The 25683-nt window shown below is 40.0% G+C and overlaps 1 protein-coding gene across 4 annotated transcripts in view; it reads right to left on the bottom strand.

The window, feature by feature from the left end:
- Window positions 1–25683, bottom strand: part of ST6GALNAC3 (ST6 N-acetylgalactosaminide alpha-2,6-sialyltransferase 3) — a 275127-nt gene that overhangs the window by 10815 nt on the left and 238629 nt on the right. For 3 of the 4 annotated variants that reach the window (XM_079982585.1, XM_079982583.1, XM_079982586.1), the window contains one exon: window positions 772–879. The exons of the other annotated variant lie outside the window; for it this stretch is intronic. In XM_079982585.1, coding sequence (XP_079838711.1) covers window positions 772–879 — 108 coding nt within the window. The remainder of the gene's footprint in view (window positions 1–771; window positions 880–25683) is intronic. 4 annotated transcript variants of the gene reach the window in all.

Below are 25683 nucleotides of genomic sequence, written 5' to 3'. Positions count from 1 at the left end.
GCCAGGCCCTGGCTAGTGTGTAACTATTTTTCTATTATTATTATTATTATTATTATTATTATTATTATTATTATTATTATTCTTCCCTATTATTAGTATTATTAAGGAATCCATAATCACTCCAATGTTCCTCTATTATATTTATAATTAATTATAATTATTAGTTGCACATAAAAAGGTATTTACTTATTGATAACTAGCTGTGTGAGAATGTTTATCAAATGCAGCTGAAAGTAATGCAACGCAGACAGGAACACCCTCTGCTGTGCACTTGTACATTTCAATGTGCATTTTAATGCACATCTAATTCATGCCTGCGGTTTCTGATCCAGCAGCTGCTTGTGCAGGTGGATCTCCTGACCTGTATCAGGGCGAATCACTTCAAATTATTTGCAGTAGTTTACTCAATTCCAAGAGAGGATAGATTTTTGCTTCTTATACTGTACACTCTCACTGCACAGGAGCTGTAAGAAGCTAACAGAAATGTGTCCCCGTGTCCCCGGCTTCATTCTGATTTGGCAGAAAGTCTTTCATTGTAAAACTTCTTCATGACATTTGACATTAAACTTTTGTAAATGCTTTTATTTAATCAATACCACATGCCATATGGGGACTAAATACACTGACAATAAAGTGCCATGTCAATACAGACCGCTGTGGGGGGATGCCTGCCTAATCAATTTCTTGGATTTATGGCATTAAAACGAATTGTGAAATTTTGACAAGGCATCAGAATTGTAGGTGCATGAAAATAATTTCCTGTGATCTTACTTGCAGTAGGTGTCATTTATCATCCCATAGACATGTATTCTGTAGCAAGCATCCATAGCCAGAATTAAGGTAAACCAACCAGTACTGAGATAGGATCCTGACTGGATTCTGTAAAAGACACAACACACAGCAGACCACATTGAGGAATTGCTAACACTTTCTCAAAGACATATCATCCGTTATCTGGCACAAAAGACATTCAGCAACTTGACAAACTGACAAAAATATGTAATTATTTCGAGTTATTTATCATTGTCCTCCCACTCCAGCAGGCTTGGATTCTCTGGGTTAGCCTGCAAAAGAAATGCTATACACTAAAGCTGTGATTTTATGTACACTCACCTGAGAGCAAGTTCCATTCTGCATAGTTGGAGTTATTTTTGCAAAAAAGCATACCTAAGATTTGACTATATGCATTTCTGAAATCTGGAAATTTATGTAGGATAATGTAGAAAAATTATTTACAACTTTAAGAAACAAATGTGTAGCACCAGAGTGTGACCTTTACACTTAGATGCTTTCATGTAACGTTAAAATGACACATATTTGAACTTGGAACTTCTGGGAAGTAGCCATCTTTGACCCTGATGAAGCCCTTTCCCCACAATTAACATAAATTCACAGTTCCCACTTCACTCATTCTGCTACATAACTGTCAGCATAGCTGAACTCCTGCTTTCTCAAGAACTGCTTTCCCCTCCAAGATTAGTCTTCCTCAATCTGGTGTGCTCCAAATGCCTTGTACTACAACTTCCCAAAGACCCACACCAGGGATAAAGGAAGTTGTAGTCCAACATCTGGAGGGAACCAAGTTGGGGAAGCCTGCTCAAGAATGATTCACACGCTGTGTGTTTAGGTAATCAGCTCTACCTAAAATGTAATGTATACAGGAGACATATTCCTATCAACATAGTCATCAAGAGTAGCAAGGTTGTCTCAGCTTACTGTCACATGTAAACATGGTTACAACTTAGGCTTACTGCTAAAAACCTAAGTCATTCATGGGATGACTAAAATCCCAGAGCATCATATCTTCTCTAGTTATACTGGAATCTTAGCTTGATCTTTTTTTGACTCCCCATTCCAAATCTATTCAAACTGTAACATGAGGTTCATTGTGGTTTCCCATGCAAGAGATCATATCTACATCTGTTTCCCAAGACCTTTCACTGGGTCTTTCACTTTTTCTTACTATGAAATGGTTGCTTCTTCTCTCTCTCTCTTAAACTTGAACAACAGATGTACAGGGTTCTAAATCCTGAAGGGAGCCTATGTATATACAGCCAGTTCCATCCACAGATGTTCCCTTCACAACACACTGGTTTTGGGATTGGTGGGGACGTGACAGCAGGGATGGAGCCAGCAGACACCCCCCCCCCCAATTTTGGGCTTCCTTCTAATTTTGAATCACATGAATGGATACCTGAGGAGAGCTATTATAACCCCACATGGGATGTTGCCAAAATACTTCTGCATCCTGATCCAGGTACCTGATCATTAACAGCATGGATGAATGCCTGAATTCATATTATGACCATGGGAGGTTGTTGGAACATTGTGCAAAGGTGCTTCATTGTCTCTTAAAAAAGGGACTACATCTTTCCCCGCTCTTTCTACAAGCCCTCCATATTGGATAAAACTTGCCAAATTCAGGCAAATAGCTTCAGGAGTTATGGTCTGGGTACCTATCAAGTGTCTATAAATATTTAAGGTTGTTTTTGGGCAGGAGAACTGAAACCCATTCCAATTACAAAATTGGACCTGGAAGTTGGGATTGGAGCACCCCATCTGCCCTCTCCCGATTCCAGTTCTCTATCTCCCTTCCCCTATCATTCCATCTGGGTGTCATTCCTTAAATGACAAGCTTGGGGATATTACCGTACTTTTTCATGTATAACACGCCCCCTTGTATAAGGCCCCCTATTTTTGGGGACTCCAAATTAAGAAAATAGCCCAGAGTTGTTGTTGTTTTTTGGGGGGGGCGAGGGTGAACTGAAGTTGTTGATCTTTTTTTATAGGGGTGGGGTGGGGGGAATGACAAACATTGTTGAGGTATTTTGGGGGAGGGGAAATTAAAGTAAATCACTAACCCAACCTTCAACATCACTCGCTAACAATCACTCGCATCTGCTAAACGTGTCTGCCCAATCGCAGATAGTGGAAGGAGATCACAAGCCAAATTAATGCAGTAGAAGAAAATCAACAACAGCAATTGACGCAGCAACCAATCACACACCCATTTAACGCACATCAGCCAATACAAAGCAGCATTTGCCACAGCTACCAATCACACACCAACGACAATCTGCAGCTCATGGCTGCAACCGATCATCCGTCACACCTACCCACTACCCATGTATAAGTTTTTAGACCTTCTTTTAGAGTAAAAAAACCTTGTCTGATACATGGAAAAGTACAGTACTTTGAGTTTTAGAAGATGCTTATCTGCAGCATTTTTTTTTTAGTCTGGACTGTTGAGGTGCCATGAAGGTCTTTTAGGATCCATGCTTCGATTTGTATTTCCTTTTACAGATCCTACTTCGCCGCTGATAAGACCCAAATCTCTTTGAGGCACCTTGCTTCAGCTCAGGACTCAAGATCCATTCAAACTCTACACACACCCTAAGTGTCAAGCTCTTTCTTTCCTCCTTAATGAAACCACTGCTGTTTCTTCATTCTCTGCACTTTGAGATTTATTCAGGCTAAAATGCTACACTCACTATGAAGTCCTATTTAACACTGTGGGATTTTGTTCCAAGAACACCTGCTAGAGATGAGTCTGTAACTGTCCTTCACTCCAATGCACTAATAAAGCCACACCGAAGCAGAACAGTTTCTTGCCTCTTGCAACTGTCAGCTTTGTACCATTCTTTTAACCCTTCTCTTTAGCTGTCTGCTGAGTTTCTCCAGCCCACTATGAAACCATTGCCTCCAGCCACCTAGAATACTTACTGCTAACTACTCACAGTTCTCAACCAAATTCTGGAGAGAGCAGGAGGAACAGTTCCTGTCAAGACGCAACAGCATTTAGCTGTGCTCTTTCTAACCAGCTTCCTCTCTTAGCAGTAAAAAAATGCTACCTTGGGCTTTTTAAAGCTCCCAGTTTGGAAGGATAATAGTCATTTACCAAAGTACTATGAAGAAAGAGGGTTCTTCTGACAGCGAAGGTTTATTAGAAAGTACTATATTGACAGTAGCATCTTAAAACGGCTATACTCGGGAGCAAAAAGGAATTTTAAAAATGAATTAATCAATATTTCATGTCTTGTTTTAACACCATTGGACCTTGTTTCTTCTCATCAATACACTTCACTGGCAAGATAAATAAAAACAGACAAGTAAGTTCTCAGATACCTTCCTTGGGAGATGGAAAGCATGACAGAATACAGATTCCATTGTTTAAAGCAAAATTCCACTTTCTACATTTCCTCCCTCCTGGAGATACGCAGCTAATGAAGGAATACAATGAAACAACAACAACAATGGGTGATTTGTAACACCTTAGAATGAATTTTTATACTGTAAACATATTTCTGTCAAGCTAACGAAGGCAGTGCTGGAAGTGTGAAAACAATTTTAAACTTCCCCAAAAGGTCATATTTTTGACAATATCCTGCAAAAACATATTGTGGAATCAAGAAGCGATAGTTTCTGTTCCAAGCAGAAATAATAAAGGATGCTTTGCAGAAGATGATTTCCTACAAGAAAGACATGTCTGATTGATAAATCATGCAAAATCCACATACCATATAACAAAGGCACATGTTTCTATATTATGGAGTGCATTCATCACACATGGCAAACTCTTTGCTGGATTTAAAGAGGCTCATACCATTAGAAAAAGAACATTGCATAATAAAATATAGCAACATTTCATGGCAATTCAAGAACAATTTAAAGACAGATCAACAGAATTTAAACAGATGGTTATACAAATATTATAGACCAATCAAATCTTAATACAGTAAGATGAAACCAGGGATGGGGAACCTGTGGATCTTCAAATGGTGTTGGACTCCAACTTCCATCAATCCCAGGCAGAATGGCCATGGTCAGGAATAATATGTATTATAGCCCAGTAATTGTTTGAAGGATGCTGGTTTTTCTTTTTTTTCTTTTTTTTAAAAAAAATTAATTGGATTTTCACATTTTATAAACACACACACACAAAAAAGAAAAAACGAAGACAAAACATGTATAATTTCATATCCTTGCTTTCTTAACCCCACTTCCTGACTTCCCCCCACCCCCCCTTCATACATCCTAATTCAAATAATTAGCTCAGCAAGTTCTTATCTCTCATCCTTTACATATTATTGTTATTTTTTCTTTTTAAAGTTAGTTCTTATTACTTGGCCAAATTTTACTTATCCAATTATCTTATAAATATTAAATCCTTTTCTAAGGTCGACCCAAACTCCCTTCCACAAATTTCCCCCTTTTTATATTAAATATAGGTCATAATAGCCAAACACAAAGGTTAAAATTCTGTTCTCCCCTCCCTCCCTACCCCGGTTTCTGTCCCTTCCCGAATAAATGTCCACAAAACAGTTTTTAGCCTGGATTCCTCACATCTGAGGCCTTCAAGTCTCTGTCAGTCTCTCTCTGCCGGTTTTGTTGGTAACCCTCTTTGTTGGTCGTCAGGTCTCGAAGGAGCTCTGGCACAGTCTCATCAGATTTTCTTCCATCCGAAATACTTGATAGCAGCTGCTGCAAAAGGTCCACTGATCTCCCATGCTCAAAGAGGAAGCCCCAATCATATTTCTTATTTCTTTTAAATTCCAGTGTTCCAAGTGTTCCAGGGGCTTCCTCCTTCCTCTTTCGCATCTTTCGCCGATTTGTAATCCAAAGATCTTCTTCTTTATGTTCTAGCAATATAGGCTTCTGGTTGGTACTCTCCACCTGTACTTTCTCCACTCCTTCTTCCCTCTCCTCCAGTTCCAAAGATGTCTCTTCTGATTCAGCTGCAGATTTTTTTCCAGTCAGATCCTTTGTGCATTCAGCAGAGTTGCTTGTTTTAGAGTTCAAGGTTATAAGTTGTTTGTTCATAGCCATGCTCTGCTCTTGCAGTATTCCCACGAGAAAAAACATTCTTTCTATTTCTGCCTGTAATTTTCCATCTGCAGCCATTGTAATGTTTCAGAGTTCCCCCTAGGGGGATTCTGGTTACTTAATAGTCCTTTCCCAACAGTCCGTTACTTTGTTATTTATAACTACTTTGTTCCCAACCACTTTGATTCAAATGTAACAAATTTAGTCCAGAGAGATGTTAAATAATAAGATTTTTAACTTTAACTGCCCATTTGACAGCTCCTTTGACAGCTGTCAAACTCCTTGTTCCTTTTCCTCCAGCTCACACACAGGACGCTCCCGGGTCCGGGGGGGGGGGGGTTAGACAAAAACTTCTAAGGTTCCACTCTTACTCTCCAGCACAAATCTTCTTCTGTCAAATTCATGGAAATATTATCTTTTAAATCACACCGAAAAGAAGATCTCTCCACCTTAGTTCTCCAATCCTTGCTTTAAATCTTTTGTAGGTAGGGGGGGTGCGGACTTCCCTTTAGCACATCCCCCGGTCGTACCAAATTCAAAGGTAAAAGTTTTAAAGTCCAAATTCCGTTCTACTCATGGGTTATTTCAAGTCCGAATTTCAGGGAAAAAAGTCAGCGCTCTCCGGCTATGGCTCGCGGCTTCGCTCCACTGCAGTAGCGGTCTACTCACAGCACCATGCCATTCTCCGTACCCTCTCCGTAGCCTTTAAAAAGGCTCTTCGTGGGTCGGGGGGGCGCTTAAGGTGCCCACCGAGTCACCAAGTCTGCAGGCTTCCGCGCCTGCGGTTTCTGAGGGTCCCCGCGTCGCTGTCGCAGTAGGACCCGTCTCCAGTAGAGCCGATTCCCTCCGGAGCTCGGAGGGAATCCGCCATTAGCCGATCGCACTAACCCGGAAGTCCCAGGATGCTGGTTTTTCTTTTGAGGATTCCCCCTTAGAACCCTTAGCAGTGCAGGAGGGCAACTCTTTACTACCACATGACCGCAAGAGGCAATAGGAGGCCCCAGAACTCTGCTGGAGGCAGGGTTTGAGGAACAGGGCACAATACCTTGAAGCACCAAGAGGGGAAGTGTATAGAATGCACAGGTCTTCCTGGTCCCATTCACACTGCCCATGCATTCACATGGTTGTCTGAGGTGAGGAAATATGGGCATGTAGGCAGCTAGACAGGTTGGTTTTCCTGATTCCAGAACCTAGGCCTACAGGCCAATGTTTGCACTCCTCAGATGTCCACATCATTAGGAGCCATGGCCCCACAGATCCCTTCTATATGAAGGGACTGAATTCTCTTGACAAGATGAGCATGCCAAGCAGCATCAGCATGCCTGAGTCTTTCAAAAAATCCAATGCACATGGATTCAGTTATTCCATCAGATTGAGGTCAGTTTTAGATTCTGACACAGGACTTCCAGGGTTTGAACATATTTGAGCCCTGTTTGGTAATCCCATTTTACTTAAGCAATGAAGAAATACACCATATACAGCACTACTTTCCCCGGCTTCTCCTCTACAACAACAAACCTTTATCTAATGGATTCTGTTTAAAATGGTCTCTGTTTGCAGTATACTCAGGAGGCTGCCTAACTTGCTTAGTGGGAGCTTCTCTTCTCAGTGATGAATGACTACTCCAGGCTTTCCAAGTCACCTCTGAAAAGTCTCTGGGTCTCCCATTTCCTTTATATAGTTGTGTGGAAATTAAGATACGGTCTTTGCCAGCAACTTATGGCACTGTGCTGCCTTGGCCCATTTTTCTTCTGCCCAGATACACTGGGTAAAATACAGTTAAAATGTGAGGGGGGGGGGGGACCAAACATGACAGGAAGAGTAAACTGCAACAATGAAGATAATATGGATTTGTCAAGATTAATTTGCCAAAAATCCTATAGGCAGAGCTGTCACAATATATGCTAGCATTTCACCAGTAACAATAAGCTCAGAATGTGAGAGCAGATATCCTGTTCTTAAATAAATGAAACACTATATTTATTGAAGAAAGTATAGCACCACAACAAAAGAAAATGGTGTCTAATTTGTCAAAAGCGTCCCCCCCCCATTCTCTAGAGATTTAGAGCTCCACAAATAGTTGAATGAGTGAATTTTGTCAGCTCTAAAGCCTTTCTGTAAGTAAAAGGAATAAGCACCTCCCACAAAGCAAAAGGATCAATATAATCACATTGTGGAAACATATATTGTGAACAGTCCTACATAGGCATCTGTGGCTGGTACGTTCAAGTGACATGCTTTAGACTCTAAAGTTCAAAGTCAGATGCTAAAGTCAATAGCATACAGCACACCAAACGGTTTTAAAGTTGCAGTGTTTGTGCCTTGATTCTGAGGACTGTTTCAAATATTCAGTTGCTTTAACAGAGCCATGATCCCTTTCTGCAAAGCCGTTAACATGGCCGTGATCCCATTTTAAAAACTCCATAAGAGTGAGAGATGTGTTATTGTCAGAACTTTGAAGGGATGCTTTATTATAAATCACATACTTCCCTATCTGAGATCTGCTTTTAGAATGGTAAGTTGAAGAAGAAGAAGAAGAAGAAGAAGAAGAAGAAGAAGAAGAAGAAGAAGAAGAAGAAGAAGATATAAAGTGGTATGTCTCGTGCAGGGAACGGTTGTGAGGGGTAACAGACTCTGTGTTGGCCAGCAGGTAATGGCTTTTTCCACCTACCTTGCCCCACCCTGCAGCCCTAGGAACCTTCCTAAGGGAGCTGTTTCCAGAGAAAGAACCGTGAGGGGGGAGAGACTCTGTTTGACATGGGTAATGGCTTTTTCCACCTGGGCTGCGCCACCTCCAGCCCTAGGAACCTTCAGAAGAGAGCCATAGGCATTCTGTGCGCGAGTATTTTAATGAGCAGAATAGAGTGAAAGATTATGAGTTATGGGGTTGTGGAGAGTGTGTGTATGAATTTAACAGTGCTTGGTTTATCTTCTGGTTGCTATTTTGTTAATGTTGCCGCTATTCTTTTATAGATTATAAATGCTGCATTGATTTGTTTAATCATATAATATGACTTGTGCTTTACTTGTGATGTTTACCTTATTATTTTTTAGCTGTTGCTTTGTTAAAAGTGTTTTATAGACTATAATTGTTTCACTGATGATCTGTTAATTATTCTATGTGATTTATGCTGCATTTGTGATGCTTTATTAAGTTCTATCATGTTATTATTATTTACTGTTTGTAAGCCACTTGGAATTAAAAAAGGCATAGAAATATAATAAATCAAATAAACATTTGGCCCTCCAGTTTCCACCAGCCCTAGCAAGCATGGTGGCCAGAGGCCTGAGATTATGGGAGCTGTAGTTCAACATCTGGAAGTCAAAGGTTCTACAAACCTGGTCTTGTGCTTGTTTACCAGCTGTTCTGCTGTGGGGTTACTGGGCTGGGGTGTGCTTAATTTCCATTCTGAAGTCAAGAGGCATGTGTACAAAATATTTAAGGTTGTGCCAAATGTTCTCAGGCTACAGTTGTGCTTGGGGAACATGAAATACTTCTGGGGAGGGTGTGAGGAAAAATCTCCACCTGTGCCTTACCCACTTTTGCTGATGTTTTTATAGCCACTATGTTTTCTCCCTCTGCTGATCAGCACCATAGTGTTGATTAGAACATAACAGTGCCACATAGCCGCATAGCCTATCAGATTTCAGTGTATCACCCCTTCATGTCTCCTAAGATGGGGGTGCTCTTTCAAGCCAGGGGCAAAAATATCCATGAAAATAGACCCCCGTTTTTATAAATTTGACTCCATTTTATAAAAGAAACACCAATCCTCTTTGTAACTTTGGTTATATACAGGTTACGAAAGTTAACACCTTAACTGCGGATCGTGGAAGGAACACATCCAGTGTTAATTAATTATTGAAACTGAGACAGCATTCATAACAGGTAAATCTACTTCACCTAACTTCAATTTCTAACAGTCACAAGTGATAATTCTTCGGTCTTGTCAAAACAGGATTCAGGATTCAATGCTTCTCCACCCTTTATATTTCCCAATACACTTCTCGGTACTATTAAGCAGGCACATTAACAGAAATTCCAAAAATAAATCACTGGTATCTCTGAGAAACCAAATAGCTTCTGCATGAGCTTTGAAGAAGTACATTAAACCCACAGCAACTAAGCAGAACATCATATATACCAGAATATATTTAACTATATCAATATTCCATTGCATTTTTGCATATATAGAGTCTGCTATTCATTCTGTGCAGTCACTTTCCTTCGTTCTACTTAGGTGCTGAATACAATACCGCTTTCCTTTTCCCAGAACTATAGAGAAAGTGTGGGGTGAGGGGAACACAAATCCAAGGAAAAGAATTTGCTCCTGCTTTGTACGGTTGCACAGTTTCCTCATTTCTGATTTCTTGACTTGACTTTGATGCATCCCTGCTAACTCATTAACTCAAGTGACAAGAGGACACAGTCATTTCATCCAAGTACAGCAGGATTCCTTAAAAGGACTACGCTGCACTCAAGAGTGAAGAAAACAATTTTGTTTACCAAGTTCAGACACAGCAGCATGCCTTCAAAAGCACAAAATGAGGAAAGGAAGGCTGAATAAATAAATACATCTTAACTATAACTTTGATAGGAACTGAAAATGGGTACATCAAGATGGACTGGGCAGATCATGATACCCAAGAAAGTAGGGATTGAAGGCAACAAAAATATTTTTTCCAGGAATACTGGCAAGACATGCTATGCAGGAAACTACATCTGGGAGATGAAGACTATACTTACTTTTCCCAAGTCATGAAAAATCTTATCACATTGATTACAATATGGAGCTTGACACCTAAAGGTGCTCCTTATTTCAGGTTAATATGGTGGCCCAGTTTGCATGCAAAGCATGGCTAACCATGGACAAGCAAGTGTGCAAGGGCCACAGAACATGAATTTGGGCTGATTTTCTTTTGCCCCAGAACTATGTAAGCCATGGTTTGGCTTTTTTGGCTCAATTCAAATCTCCCTAGTGTAAACAAGGGTTGGCATTGCAGCCTTAGAGATTAATGATGAAGCAAATTTAGGACTCTAGGAGTTAACAGTGTGGCAAAGGTCCTGTTATACACCTATCAAAAATACTCCATGGTAATACCTCTTGGACCTCTGGGCATTTCTCTAGTCAGTTTGGTTGTGTTTCTCCCACAAACTAAGCTGACTGGGACATTTTATGGAAGAACTGAAATACAGAGCCTCTTGTATTATTAGGGGCTTCTGATCTGCAAGCAATCTGTTGGCAGGATGAGGTGGAGAGTTTCAAACTCAGAGGAGCCAACTCTTAGGGGTCAAGGTCACTTTGTCCCTCTCCCCAATAAAATATTTGCAGTGCCCAGGCCTTGCCTAAGCTGATGGGCATTGTCATTCAATTTGTTTGTGTGTGTGTGTGTGTGCGTGCGCACACGCCATGTCATGCAATCGATTATGTGGGGCGGAGCGTATTCCCCCCCCCCAATATTTTATTCAAGTTGGCACCCCTGTCAGTAATCACTTTCTTTCAAACCACTGGGGAAAATATGTTGTGTGAACTGTCCTCAAGATATAAGAAAAGGAAGCCCTTACTGTACACAGACTTAGTAATAGTTTGATTATTTTGTGTGTATCCATGAAAAGCCATGTGTGCTCTTCAAACGATTTTTGTACCTTACATAAAAGAGCTTCAGTACAAAACTGCATTCAAATGTGAAAGGATCACATAAATGAGCAGAGTAAATGCAACACTTTCTCCAAATATATTCTAGTCAATTCATGCTTTTTGTGCATAGCTGAGAATTAAAATAAAGAGACCTCAGGTTCATCCAGAATCCCTTGAGAGAATTAATTAGGCAGGTCTGCTCACCTACTTCACTCTTCAAAATTAGAAGGACATTCACTGTACTGCTGCTAGCTGCATATTTTAGCGAAATCTATGGTAGGTGAACACAAAAGAAACATCCTGATTAGCTCTTAACTGTGTCAAGGCTAGCAGTCATTGAAAGGGTTCATATTCTCATGGGTGAAAGCCAGGGATTGTATTCATTAATCCCCCCCCGAAGTACTTTAATTAAATAAGTAAGGAAAGGAACAGGAAGAAGACAAATTTCTAAAGGTTGTCATCACATCTTTATACGACAGGGTATGATTGGTATGGAGAATAGGAAACAGCTGAAATATATGGATATTCAGTACTAGGAATGGTCAGTATTTTTAAATTAACCAATTTAATTTGCACCTCCCAGACTAATATATAGATGGAAATGTATTCTGAGTCAGATGCTGAACCCCTCTGAATTTTGTGATGCACTTCTCAGCTAAAACAAAAACAAAAAACAAAACAGCTACCAAAATGTATTAAAGATATGTTTTTAGAACGGCTTTCATTGAGACATAATAATATTTTAATCATAGGTAAAGGTAAAGGGATCCCCAACTGTTAAGTCCAGTCACAGACGACTCTGGGGTCGCAGTGCTCGTCTCGCTTTATTGGCCAAGGGAGCCGGCGTTTGTCCGCAAACAGCTTCCGAGTCATGTGGCCAGCACGCCTAAGCCGCTTCTGGCAAACCAGAGCAGCACACAGAAATGCCGTTTACCTTCCCACTGGAGCAGTACCTATTTATCTACTTGCACTTTTTGGCATGCTTTCGAACTGCTAGGTTGGCAGGAGCTGGGACAGAGCAACAGGAGCTCACCCCATCACAGGGATTCGAACTGCCGATCTTCTGATTGGTAAGCCCAAGGGGCTCAGTGGTTTAGACCACAGCGCCACCTGCGTCCCTTGATGCGCCAATATTAATCATTAATTTTGAGAGACACTAAGTTAAAAACAAAACAAAACACCGTTGCACTTTATTTTACAATGAAAACAATACTATCTTGAAAGGACAGTTGCAATGTTCCTTAACACAAGTTCTACATAATCTCTATATTATAAACCTGCAGACATGACCATGTTTGAATCCAGTTCAAGAAGACTGCTTTCTCTATGCATTCCTTATGATAAAGATTTATCATAAAGATTTAAAAAAATAAATAAAATAAAATACAAAGAATCCTGAATTATCAATTAAAGTTTGACAAGAATGAGGTGAAATCAGGATAGATGACTCTGATATGAAAGAGGCAGAAATAGAACATGCATGGGGGCTGGCATCTTAATTCAGGAATCGGGAATGTTAATGCAAACCATCAGTCACTCCCTTCAGAGGAGCCACTGATGCAATTAGCATAGACGTGACCATGCATCTTTTCTGGTCCTATAACTTTCTCCAAATTCTCAAAAGAAAGAAAGAAAGAAAGAAAGAAAGAAAGAAAGAAAGAAAGAAAGAGGATTGCAGGAGGATCCTGTTGGTTTCTTCCTGTTTGCACCAAGTTTCCAAATATTTATTATTCATTATTATTAGTTTATTAAAATAAACTGAAGCTGCCATTCGCTTACAAAGATACCAACGTGGTGAATAATCTTATCATGCCAAGGGTAAAATTACATTAAAACTGATACACTGCAACTTTCCCCTACAATCTTTGAAATCTTCACCTTTATTTTTTCCTTTTGTTTTTCCTTTTGTTTGGTGCTTGGGAATAACACTGCCATTTACCTCAGCTTTCTGAAGACTGATTCATAATTTATATTCTATCTATTGTAGACACTCATTATTTTTAATCTGTCCTGGAAAATAATACTGGCTTCTGGCTGGTTGTTTTTATTTATTTAATTCAAGAAAGACAATATGCCACTTGATTGTAAGCAAAGGTGCTGGCTTCGGCCCAACATTGGGGGAGGGCTTGGTGCCACGGTGGGCCTGTGATGCCACGAGCTTGTGACGTCGCACACACAACACAGCTACCTGGCTTACTAAGCAGCCACCTGGCTGACTGTGAGCTGAGAATTGCCCATAAAGTCATTTATTTCCCCACCATTCACAACAGTTCGGCCTAGAATTACCTGTCAGGCCATCTTTCATGAATCCTGTCAGACAAAGCCAATTATCTTGCTGAATCCATCAATGAATTTGTTTAACTAGCTCAATATTTCAAATGATCGAAAGGCATTAGAACTTAATAATGTACCAGTGTCCGTTAATGAAATAATGGGGGGAAAAATACTCTTTCTCTCTTCAGCATATTAAATTTCACAGACAAAAAAGTTGTAGTTGGCCAAAGGAACCCTGCGGAGGACACTAGGCGAATTTGCAAAGTATTTCATGTTTTGAGTATGTTTCTTGCGGTCTCATTTTTTTTTTAAGATACGCTTTCGTTATCTGATGCATAGCTGTAAACTTTTCCCTTTTCTTGAGAGGAATCCTATTCAGAATAAGGGAATTTCCCTTTAAAAAAGGGAAACGTTGACAGCTATGATCTGATGTTATGTATTTTGCATTTTATTATGTATTTATTATGTATTATTATTTTACAGACAGTAAGCCATCTTAGGAATTGATTTGTGTGATGGTTAAATAATTCATTATGGATAATGTTAAATTAAATTGTGGGGAAATGGTGGTCCCTTAGATGTTGCTGGAATCCAGTTCCCCTCATCCCTGATCATTGGCCATGGTGACTGAAGCAGGGTTACCATATTTCAAACAGTGAAAATCCACACGTAAAAATTTTGTCAAAGTTGTTGAGCTTTTTTGGCAAAATCACAAAAATGGAAATTGGCAGGAACTGCCAACATGGACTACTATATGTCCACCTTTTACAGGACATGCTGACAATTTCCGCCCAGACATTGCTGCTGACCATAGTCTTCTGGATATGTCTGGGAAATTCTCAACGTATGGCAACCCTAACTGAGGTTGATGAGAGTTGGGAGTCTAAACAATTGGAGAGCCTAAATGCCTTAGCCCTGAACTAAATAGATAGTAGCTAGAAATCAGTCACAGGTGTAGATGCCTGTGTACATTCTGTGCTCCCCTTTTCTATTATCTGAGCTGTTCCTTTTTAATAATGAAAAGCAATAATCGTACTGTCTTGGATCCTAAGCTGTGCCTCCATTCACATATGGAGGAAACACCTCACTCCATTTGTAGACACCAGACATATAGCATTCATTCCACCCCAAAGTATCTCTAACCCCAAGTATCTCTCTAGCGGGGAGTGGGTCTTGTTCCATTCATTTCATCCATGGAAGGAAACTTAGGATCCAAGCCAATAACTAGTACATTAACAGTGTAATCCTACAAATATCTACAATGAAGTAAGTTCTACTGAGTTTAAGGGGACTTATTCAGAGGAGAGTGTACATACAACTGCAGTCTAAATGACTTTGTCTGTAAAGGAAATTCCTTCTGACTAGGCATGTTCTAAAACTGCCGACCATAAAAAATGATTTTTGAAAGTTTACAGTTATTATGCTGAACTGTACTGACCCCCTCCCAAACACAAAACTGGTTCTAGAAGTCCTGTTTTTAAATCAATCAATCAATCAATCAATCAATCAATCAATCAATCCCTGTGCTTTTAAAAGGCATAATTTTATTTTATTTTCCTATAAAGAAAAATGGTTTTGGTGAAACGCTGAAACATAACAGGGAGAAATGTAAAGTATTGCACTTTGGCAAAAAAAATGAGAGGCACAAATACAAGATGGGTGACATCTGGCTTGAGAGCAGTACATGTGAAAAGGATCTAGGAGTCTTGGTTGACCACAAACTTGACATGAGCTAACAGTGTGACGTGGCAGCTAAAAAAGCCAATGCAATTCTGGGCTGCATCAACAGGAGTATAGCATCTAGATCAAGGGAAGTAATAGTGCCACTGTATTCTGCTCTGGTCAGACCTCACCTGGAGTACTGTGTCCAGTTCTGGGCACCACAGTTCAAGAAGGACACTGACAAACTGGAACGTGTCCAGAGGAGGGCAACCAAAATGGTCAAAGGCCTGGAAACGATGCCTTATGAGGAACGGCTAAGGGAGCTGGGCATGTTTAGCCTGGAGAAGAGGAGGTTAAGGGGTGATATGATAGCCATGTTCAAATATATAAAAGGATGTCACATAGAGGAGGGAGAAAGGTTGTTTTCTGCTGCTCCAGAGAAGTGGACACGGAGCAATGGTTCCAAACTACAAGAAAAAAGATTCCACCTAAACATTAGGAAGAACTTCCTGACAGTAAGAGCTGTTCGACAGTGGAATTTGCTGCCAAGGAGTGTGGTGGAGTCTCCTTCTTTGGAGGTCTTTAAGCAGAGGCTTGACAACCATATGTCAGGAGTGCTCTGATGGTGTTTCCTGCTTGGCAGGGGGTTGGACTCAATGGCCCTTGTGGTCTCTTCCAACTCTATGATTCTATGATTCTATGATTCTATATTCTTAACCACAGCCAAGTGTGCTGAATTCGAAAGTGGCAACTGTTGCCTCAACTTTTTATCCACTGTTGTTGCTAGGAAGCAAAGGTAACCACTAATGGAGACACCAGATTAACTATTAACAATTTGGTCACACAGGAGAGCGGCAAGAGCATAACAACTGACATTACGTAACTGCATTGATGTTTAGGAAGCATTTCTGTAGCTTTTGAAACCTGTTTGTCTGATAAGCTTGTGCCAACCAAGGGATTGCGATAATTACAATTTACTATACAAACTGGGACAACTGATAAATTATTTATTGATTTCACCTTGCAGAAATAATCCTTCATTTTATGTCCTAAGCATACAGTTAAACGAAACAATAAATGGAAACCCCAGATCAGAACTCAGACATTTCCGAGATTCCTGTTGAGAACATTAAAAATAAGGCTTTAAATCTATTTTGGGGCGATGGGGGCGGGGAGAGACCACCTTTGGGTGGATTCCAACATTGTCAGCTTGTAAAATAGGACTTAATCTCCCTTTCCTCTACCCTGCAGTACCCTGTGCACACCCCAAGATCAGCTCTGGAGGGCACCCCAAACTTCTGAAGTAGATTTTGAGGGCACATGGCGGGTTGTAAGGGGTAAGAGATGGAGGTGAAGTCACTTTAAGGCTTAGAAGTGTAAATTTCTTTAGAGTGCCTGAATAGTAAGCCTTGGAGCAAATCCTGGCAGGCATTTGAGTTTAAATCTGCTAGTTTAAATCTACAGGCTGTTTTTGTTTATATGGATCTGTGTTACTGCTTCCACCCTATGTGTTTAACCATAGTGGAACCAAGCTAGAAGTGACTGCAGTAGATCCATGCTTTTAAATATTAATCTTCCCCCAACCATGTGGAAACCAGGAGATTTTGCTGTGTGAGCAACCTGTAGCTTTTCAGATGTTGCTGGACTACAAGTCCCATCATTTCTGACGATTGGCCATGCTGGCTGGGGCTGATGGAAGTTGGGAGTCCCACAACATCTTGAGAGCTACAGGTTCCCCATCCTTCTTTTAAAAGAAATAGGGGCATTCTCCCTTGACATCTCTGTGCTGCTCCTCTCCCTAAGTGTTTCACAGAGATGTGTTTCACAGAGATGTCAAGGGAGAATGCCCTTGACATCTCTGTGCTGCTCCTCTCCCTAAGTGTTTCCCCACAAGGTTTTATGACATGTTTGTCATAAAACCTTGACTAAAGAGAAAAGCAACTGGGAGGAAGACTAAATCACATCTCTGCAACACAGTGCCATTTAGGTGTGTATATTTGGTGTGCGTTTAGGTGTGCTGTGTATATTCACTTAACAAACACTGAACTGAGCCATGAATGGGAGGAAGGCATCTTCACTCCTCACTGGCATGTCCCCCTTCCTCTTAAAAATAGAAATGGACCACACACCTTCTTCCTGTGTGATTGAGATTGAACATAAGGATTGATCCATCTAGCTCAACACTGTCTTCCATAACTGGCAGTATGCTTCTGAATACCAGTTCCTGGAACTAGCAGGAAGGGAGATTTCTATTTGCAGGCTTCTATGAGAAGCATCTGGTTGGCCACTGTGAGAACAGGATGCTGGACTAGATGGGCCACTGGCCCGACCTAGCAAGTTCTTCTTACATCCTTATGGCTCTCCAGAGTTTCCCCCAGTCCTATTTGGAAATGCCAGGGTTTGAATTTGAGACCTACTGCATGCAAAGCAGAGGTTCTAACCACTGAGATATGACCCTTCTCCAGACTCATGGAAAAGCTGCTATAAACTGTAATTTGGCCCTTCGAGAGCTGGAAGCACATCCTACAGACTGCTGCCTTAAGATGCCGAGAAATTGTGCTGCTGCACTGTTAGATCTAGTGCAGGTGGACTTTCCCTGGATCTCTATTTCTGGGACTAGATCTAGGATAGAGTTCTGCCAGCAAACAGTGATGCCAGTTAACTCTTAACAGAGATATGTTCAGATGAATAAGTTTATAGTGTGATGTACTGTATGTTTCTTTATAGGAAGGTCTCTTCCAAATGTATCACAACAGATAGTTAATATGTATATTATGAACGTAAGTGTATATAAAGGTAAAGGTAAAGGTACCCCTGCCCGTACGGGCCAGTCTTGACAGACTCTGGGGTTGTGCGCCCATCTCACTTAAGAGGCCAGGGGCCAGCGCTGTCCGGAGACACTTCCGGGTCACGTGGTCAGCTGCTCTGGCGAGCCAGAGCCACACATGGAAACGCCGTTTACCTTCCCGCTGGTAAGCAGTCCCTATTTATCTACTTGCACCCGGAGGTGCTTTCGAACTGCTAGGTTGGCAGGCGCTGGGACCGAGCAGCGGGAGCGCACCCCGCCGCAGGGATTCGAACCGCCGACCTTTCGATCGGCAAGTCCTAGGCACTGAGGCTTTAACCCACAGCGCCACCTGCGTCCCTTGCCACCTGCGTGTATATATTATAGGACAAATGAAAACAATATCAGCTATGCACGTAAGCACAATATGTGATACCACATGATGCTGAGGAGGACTTTGCTTTTCAATAACTTTTTAAAGATTTGTCAAGAAGCAGCAAAGCTTTAGGCTGAAAAATAGGATAGCAATTCTCTTTCTTGTGGTTCACAAGCCAGCATTATCTGAATAGGTATCCTTCCCACGACTTTCTCAGCAATCAGGTAGAGTGGAAAATATTTCTAATAATAATCCACAAGGATCATTCTCGGTATCTGGCAGGTGGTGCGCATCTAACACAAATCTTTTCATTTTTGTGTTAAAGTATTCTTCGTTCTACAAGCTGACTGCCGGCTGACACACAATCTAACCTAAAGGCTATGGATCAGCAGGTAAATGCTGAAATTCTATTAGTTTTCAGACCTGGAGTTTATGCCTTTCATTTCACATAAAATCAAAACCCCACACATGAATAGGCAAACCACGGAGCACAGATCTTTTCCTAAAATCATCCAGTTCCCTATTACTGCAGTACTATGAAGAAAGCCGTTTTGGCATTTTGCAGATATAGTGTATTTCCTGTGCTCAATGACTCTGCCAAGGAGAGTAAATAGAAAACATGAAAGAGATCCACTTGGAGGAGGAAAAAAATTAAAACCATGACAAGCGCTATAGTTGGAAAGAAATGAGACGTTGCAAAAGTACAAAGACAGACAGACTCCAATTGTGTTTAATATTAACACAATACATGAAGCGTGTAGAAACCTGGATTTTTTTATGTACAGCTACCTTTTAAAGGAACAAACAAGCCAACTTCAGGCTCAGGGCTCTGACATTTATCACAAGAATAAGGAAAAAGTAAACTACCAAACACTTCAAAATGCCCAGAATATTTAGGAATAAAATACTTCTTATCTCAAGAATAAAATTAGTGAGCTTATTCTTGTATTCAGTTCTGCAACATAAAAAGTGTTTTATACTTGTAAACCATTCAGAAGCCACTTTGTCAACTAAGCGGTATATAAATGTAATAAGAACAACAGAAAGTGTAGATAGGCTTCCATAGTCATCACATCCATAGTATGGAAATAAATAAAAGAAATTAATAGGGCACTCAAAAGCTAGTAAAATAGGTATAGTGTTGTAGCCTCTTCATGTTAGAAACCATAAACATAGAGATTTTTTTTTTTTTGTATACTGCATTTGTAAGGATAAACAGCCTTGCTTATCCTTGGAACATCACTTTGAGCCACATCTGCAAGGCACTATAATGCACATTTAAAATACAGAGGACAGGGGGCTAAACTGGATGTGATTTCATGGAATCTCCATCCTTTCAGGTCTCTACGCTGCCCAGGGCCCAGTCCAATCACAGTGGTCTGATCTTAGATTTTGCAGAGCAGTCCCTGCCACAAACTCAGTCTAGCAGGTAATGTGCTGTGTGTTAAGTGAATATACACAGCAAAAAGCTCCTAAATGGCACTATACTGAAGTGATGTGGCACTGACATTGAAAGGTACACTATGGGGATGAAACTAAAAGTGGACAGGAAAAGTCCACTTTTCCTGCTGGCAGAAAGTCCAGCTGGCAGAAAAGCTATGATGAGTTGGTCCATGTTGGGACAAGCCAGCATGAAGCATTTTAGAACTGCACACCTTAGCACTGTGCTCTAAAGTGTTGCTTACTATCTTTGCATATGCAATATCTTTCACCTTGAAGGACATGCTGCGGTTTTACTTGCTGGTCACCGAGTGCAGGGACAGTGTCACCAACTCACATAATGCTCTCAACTTAAAAGCTAAAACATGCAAGCTGTGTTTCCATCATTACGATACGATGTGACAGGTGAGGAATTTAAGGAGCATGCTTTTTCCATTTGAGGCTCCCATCACCATATGCTGGATGATTGGTTCTGTGCTGACTTAAAAAGAATGTCGCCTATTGAACGGTTTCTAAAAAGCATCCTGCATTTCCCTTGAGGATCTCTTATCCAAGTATTGACCAGGCTTGGAATGCTTTGCTTGCAAGATCTGATCAGATTTGTACTAAAGGTGAAGAGCTGCAAGTTTACGATAAGGGTGTTACCTAAAATGTTAAACTTAATGGCATGTCGAAAAAAGAAATAATTGAGTTATTAAGACAATACTTATTGTTTATACAGAACATCTAACTGTGTGCCAAGGACAGACAAGTATGATGAAGGTGGTTTGAATGCATTATTTGCATTCCAAGGGAAACATCCATTGGAATGAAGGCAATGCATGTTCCAATTTCTTCCTCAAACTTTGAAACATCTCTCAGACTTCACCATTAGCAAATATTAGAAGAACCTTGGAAGGTAGACTAATATTTTTATCTCCCTCTTGAAGACTGAAGTTTGAGACATATAGATGAAGAGGTATTTGAAAATTTCCAGCTCTAAGGTGAACCATTACACTATACAACACATGAATCCTGAACTCAAACATAATGATAAATCATAGTTTATTGTTATAAGAATGAGCCTATGTGAGCTTCAAGCTCACAAGGGTTTCCCTTACATTTCCTCTTCTGGTGCAAAGTTTTTGCCTTTGAGCAACTGCAGTTTAAGGTTACCCCTGAACCCTAAACTGTGGTTCATCTTAACTGGTTTATTGAAACAAGGCAACACTCATAAATCAACACTCATACATGTGTTCCTACGTATGACTCATTTCAATGGTTACAATAGAACCCACACATCCACTTTGCTATCCAAATGTGATATGGACCATATTGTGTGGTTTCAACAGTACAGGATATTAAAGTATTTCTGGTATTTCCTGTTTCATTCTGCTTTACTTAAATTCACTTAACTAGCAAGAGGGGGGTGGAGAGAAACTAGTTCTGGTTGAGTGCAAGCTTAAAATATGAGGAGGTTGATCACTCAGAATAATGTGTTTTATTTGACTCTATTTTTTAGAGATTTGTTTTTGCTGTTGTACATGCTCATGACTCCCACAGATGTTATTTATGTGTGTGTGTGCTTGAAAATAAACTTCAGAACAGTTGTCATCATGTCAGTGGACTAAGAGATGGAAAAGACCAATTAGGCCCATTCCCGGCTCTTTGCTCTAGCCAATTTCCCCTAGCAGAGTATTCCCTGATGCTCTGTCCAGTTAATGCTTCATGTCCTTTGACTTCAGAAAGTTCCTTTCCCACAAAATGAAGGTAAAAATCACAGCAGCCTAAATCAATAGCTGTAGCAAGGAGAAGCGTCTAACTTCTAAGGTCTAAAATGAAAAGGAACATTTTTCATTATCTGATTATATCTATGAAATTTTAATGTTTTAATTTTGGCCAACATGGTATGAATTAGTTATCTGTGGGGGTTTTCAGCCCTACCTGTCATATGTGAAGTCCCTTTGCGAGAACAGTGATCATATGCTTATATTTCCTGGGCCATTTATAAAGGAAGATTATTGCCAAAGTCAGTGCAAGTTAATTTAAAAGGGCTCACATTACTTGGACTTCAAGCTGAAGTTCTCCAGGACCTCTGCTATCAACTCTTGAGAAACATGCTTTTGGCAATTGTCTAGGGAAGAAATCCAATAGAGCATTTGCCCTCCTGCAGAAGCCTAATTTAAATTAAGTGGTACTTGGAGAACTACATCCTCCAAAGATCCACTCAGTTGCTATTGTTCTTGCAGCTTAAAAAAGGAATAATGATCATAGCAAGTCTGAGATCACAAAGGTGTATGCATGGGTGGGAGTCAGAAGACAGATCAAGATTCTTCCTTTTAGTGTAGTAGATTTCCCCCCTCTTCACAGTTTGAAGACAACAAAAGTCATTGATAGAAATGGCCCAGTGTCATAAGGCAGAGATGGAGGACCCGTGGCCATCCAGATATTGCTGTATTCCAACTCCCATCAGCCTCAGACAGTTGCCAGGGATGATAGTAATTAAAGTTCAATGACGGGGTTGTGCTAGATGACCCATGGGATCTCTTCCAACTCTACAATCCTATGACAGCTTGAGGCCCCTGCAATTTAGGAGGTAGTTTTCTTACTATTCAGAGAACCTTGGGCAACCTTAGAAACTTGCTAAGCATTCCTTAATGAGAAGTTCGGTGATGGCATATAATGTTCTATGAAGGACAGTTTGTCCACCACTATTTTACTCAGAGTAGACCCATTGAAATTAATGAACATAGCTTTTTTTTTATTAAATTTTGACATAAATATATTTCACAAACGTACAAAAGACAAAATGAAAAAGAAAAAACAGAAAAAGAGAAGAGAAAAAAAAGAAAAGAAAAAGAAAAAGAGAAAAAAAAGAAATACATGAAATACATACAACTTTAAATGACATTGATCGACTTCCCTTTATCTCGATTTCGGAAAATATTGCCTTGTTTATCTATCTGCTGTGTCTATTCCTTAATAAAACTTTTTACTTAGTAAGCGTTATCTCATGCCTACTGTGATTTCTGTAAGTACATATGTGTTTCTGATCAACATTTTGATTTTCCCCTTGTCTCTATTTCCATATATATCCTAAATTTATCCCATTCATTGTTAAATTTTGCACTTCTTTGATTTCTTATTTTCTGTGTCAATTTAGCCAACTCCAAATAATCGGATAATTTAAGTTGCCACTCCTTTAGTGTTGGGATTTTTGGTGTTTTCCAGTACTGTGCTATGAGGGTTCTGGCGGCCACCGTTGCATATTGAAAAAAGGTTCTATCTTCTTCTTTGATATCCTTACCAATTATCCCCAGCAGGAAGGCTTCGGGTTTTTTAACAAACGTATATTTAATAATTTTTTTTAATTCATTATAGATGGATTCCCAAAATTTTTTGAGAATCTCGCACGTCCACCACGTATGGATGAAATCGCCCTCCTTGCTCTTACATTTCCAACACAGTTTATCGCCCATTCTATACATTTTATGTAGTTTTACCGGCGTTATGTACCATCTGTACATCATCTTATACATGTTTTCCTTTAGTGTCGTGCATGCTGAGAAATTCATATCTTTACACCACAATGCCTTCCATTTGTCAAACTCTATGTTGTACCCTAGGTCTACCGCCCACTTCACCATCACATCCTTTACTTCCTCGTCCTTGGTGTCCCACTCAAGCAACTGGTTGTACATTTTTGATAATAATTTTGTTTTACTTTCTATTATTTCAATCTGAAATCTAGATTTCTTGTCATTTATTCCGATCTTGTTATCTTCCCTCCACATTGAATTAATTTGATGGTATTGAATCCAGCCAGTCAGCTTGCTTTTTATTTCTTCGTAAGGTCTAATCCTTCACCCGGATTCTGTTTTGGTTAGTAAATCTTCATATGTCCATCTTTCCCCCTCAATGTTTAATTTTTTAATTGTTAAAATGTCTATTGGTGATAACCACCAGGGCGTTTTCTGCTCCAACAATTTTTTATTCCTTTCCCACACTTCCAGCAGTGGCCCTCTGAGAATGTGATTAGAAAAACCTTTATGAACCCTTCCTTTGTCTCGCCATAAATAGGCATGCCAACCGAATCTTAGATTAAACCCCTCTAGATCTAACAAATTTTTGTTTTTGATGACGATCCAGTCTTTTACCCAACAAAGACATGCAGCTTCGTAATATAACCTCAAATTTGGAACCGCAAGACCACCCCTATCTCTTTGGTCTGTGAGCAATTTAAATCTAATTCTTGGTCTCTTTCCCTGCCAAATGAATTTAGAAAGTAATCTCTGCCATTCTTTGAATATTGAGGTTCCTCTAATTATCGGTATATTCTGGAATAGGAAGAGTAATTTAGGTAGTAAGCTCATTTTAATCGCCGCCATTCTCCCCATCCACGAGAGATGTATTCTATTCCATGTATCCAAGTCCTTCATTATTTCTTTCCATGCTTTCTTGTAGTTATTTTCAATCAGATTTATATTTTTCATAGTTAACCAGATTCCAAGGTATTTAACTTTTTTAGTTATTTTAATTCCAGTTTGATTTTCAAGATCGTTTTTGGTTTCTTCTTCCATATTTTTGGTCATTATTTTGGTTTTTACTCTGTTCAATTTAAATCCGGATAATTTTCCAAATTCCTCTAGTAGCTTTAACACTTTGCCGACGCTCTCTTTTGGTTCTTCCAATGACAGCATAAGATCGTCTGCATATGTTTTCAGTTTATATTCTTTCGCTCCTATTTATATGCCATGGGTCTCTGGGGTTTTTCTTATCTTGTTTGTGATTATCTCTAAGACCATGATAAACAACAGCGGTGACAGAGGTCACCCCTGTCGAGTGCCTTTTGCTATTTCAAACTGTTCTGTCAGGGTACTGTTAATAGTTAATCTAGCTCTTTGTTGTGTGTAGATTGCTCTAGCTCCTTCCAGGAATGTGCCATCTATCCCTGATCTTTCCAGACACTTTATCAGAAAACCCCAAGAGACATTGTCGAAAGCCTTCTCGGCATCGACGAACATTAAAGCAGCGGGAATTTCATTATGACATTCTAAATATTCAATAATGTCTATTGTATGTCTAATGTTATCTTTTATTTGTCTGTTGGGAAGGAAACCGGCCTGGTCAATATGAATGAGATTAGTTAAACACTTTTTAAGTCTGTGTGCCATTATATCTGCGAAAATCTTGTAGTCGTTATTCAATAATTAATGAACATAGCTAAGCTAGGACCATTAACTTCAATAGGCCTACTCTGGGTCAAATGTAGCTGGATATCACCCATTGTTTATTATGTAATAACCACTACACACAGGTTCCACTATCATAACGAGCTAACAATTTCTGTTGACTCTTACGGGAAAATTTCTAATGTGTTCTAGACCACAGATTTTTGACCTCAAAATAACGAAAAAACCCAGGAAAACCCTCTGAAATCTTGCAAAAGGCAAACAAAGAAGGAGAAATGCTCTTCTCCCGCTATTTGTCTCTCCCACTCTCTCTCCTGCCATGGTTCCTGGTGAAATGGCTGCTGTGGACCAACAAAACACAGAAAGGTAAGGGTTGTTTAAGGCTGCTTACAGTACTACATGCAGGTGTCGCTGTCTGGATATCTGAATCCATGGTGTGTATAGTGAGGAATGGGTACTAATTCCTCATGTTTGGATTTTTTTTGCATAACAGGTATGGTAAGTATGGGCTGC

Source organism: Podarcis cretensis, assembly GCF_951804945.1.
Source record: "Podarcis cretensis genome assembly, chromosome: 6".
Taxonomy (NCBI): domain Eukaryota; kingdom Metazoa; phylum Chordata; class Lepidosauria; order Squamata; family Lacertidae; genus Podarcis; species Podarcis cretensis.
The sequence above is the reverse complement of the archived record's forward strand: the minus strand, read 5'-3'. Positions and strand labels throughout refer to the sequence as shown.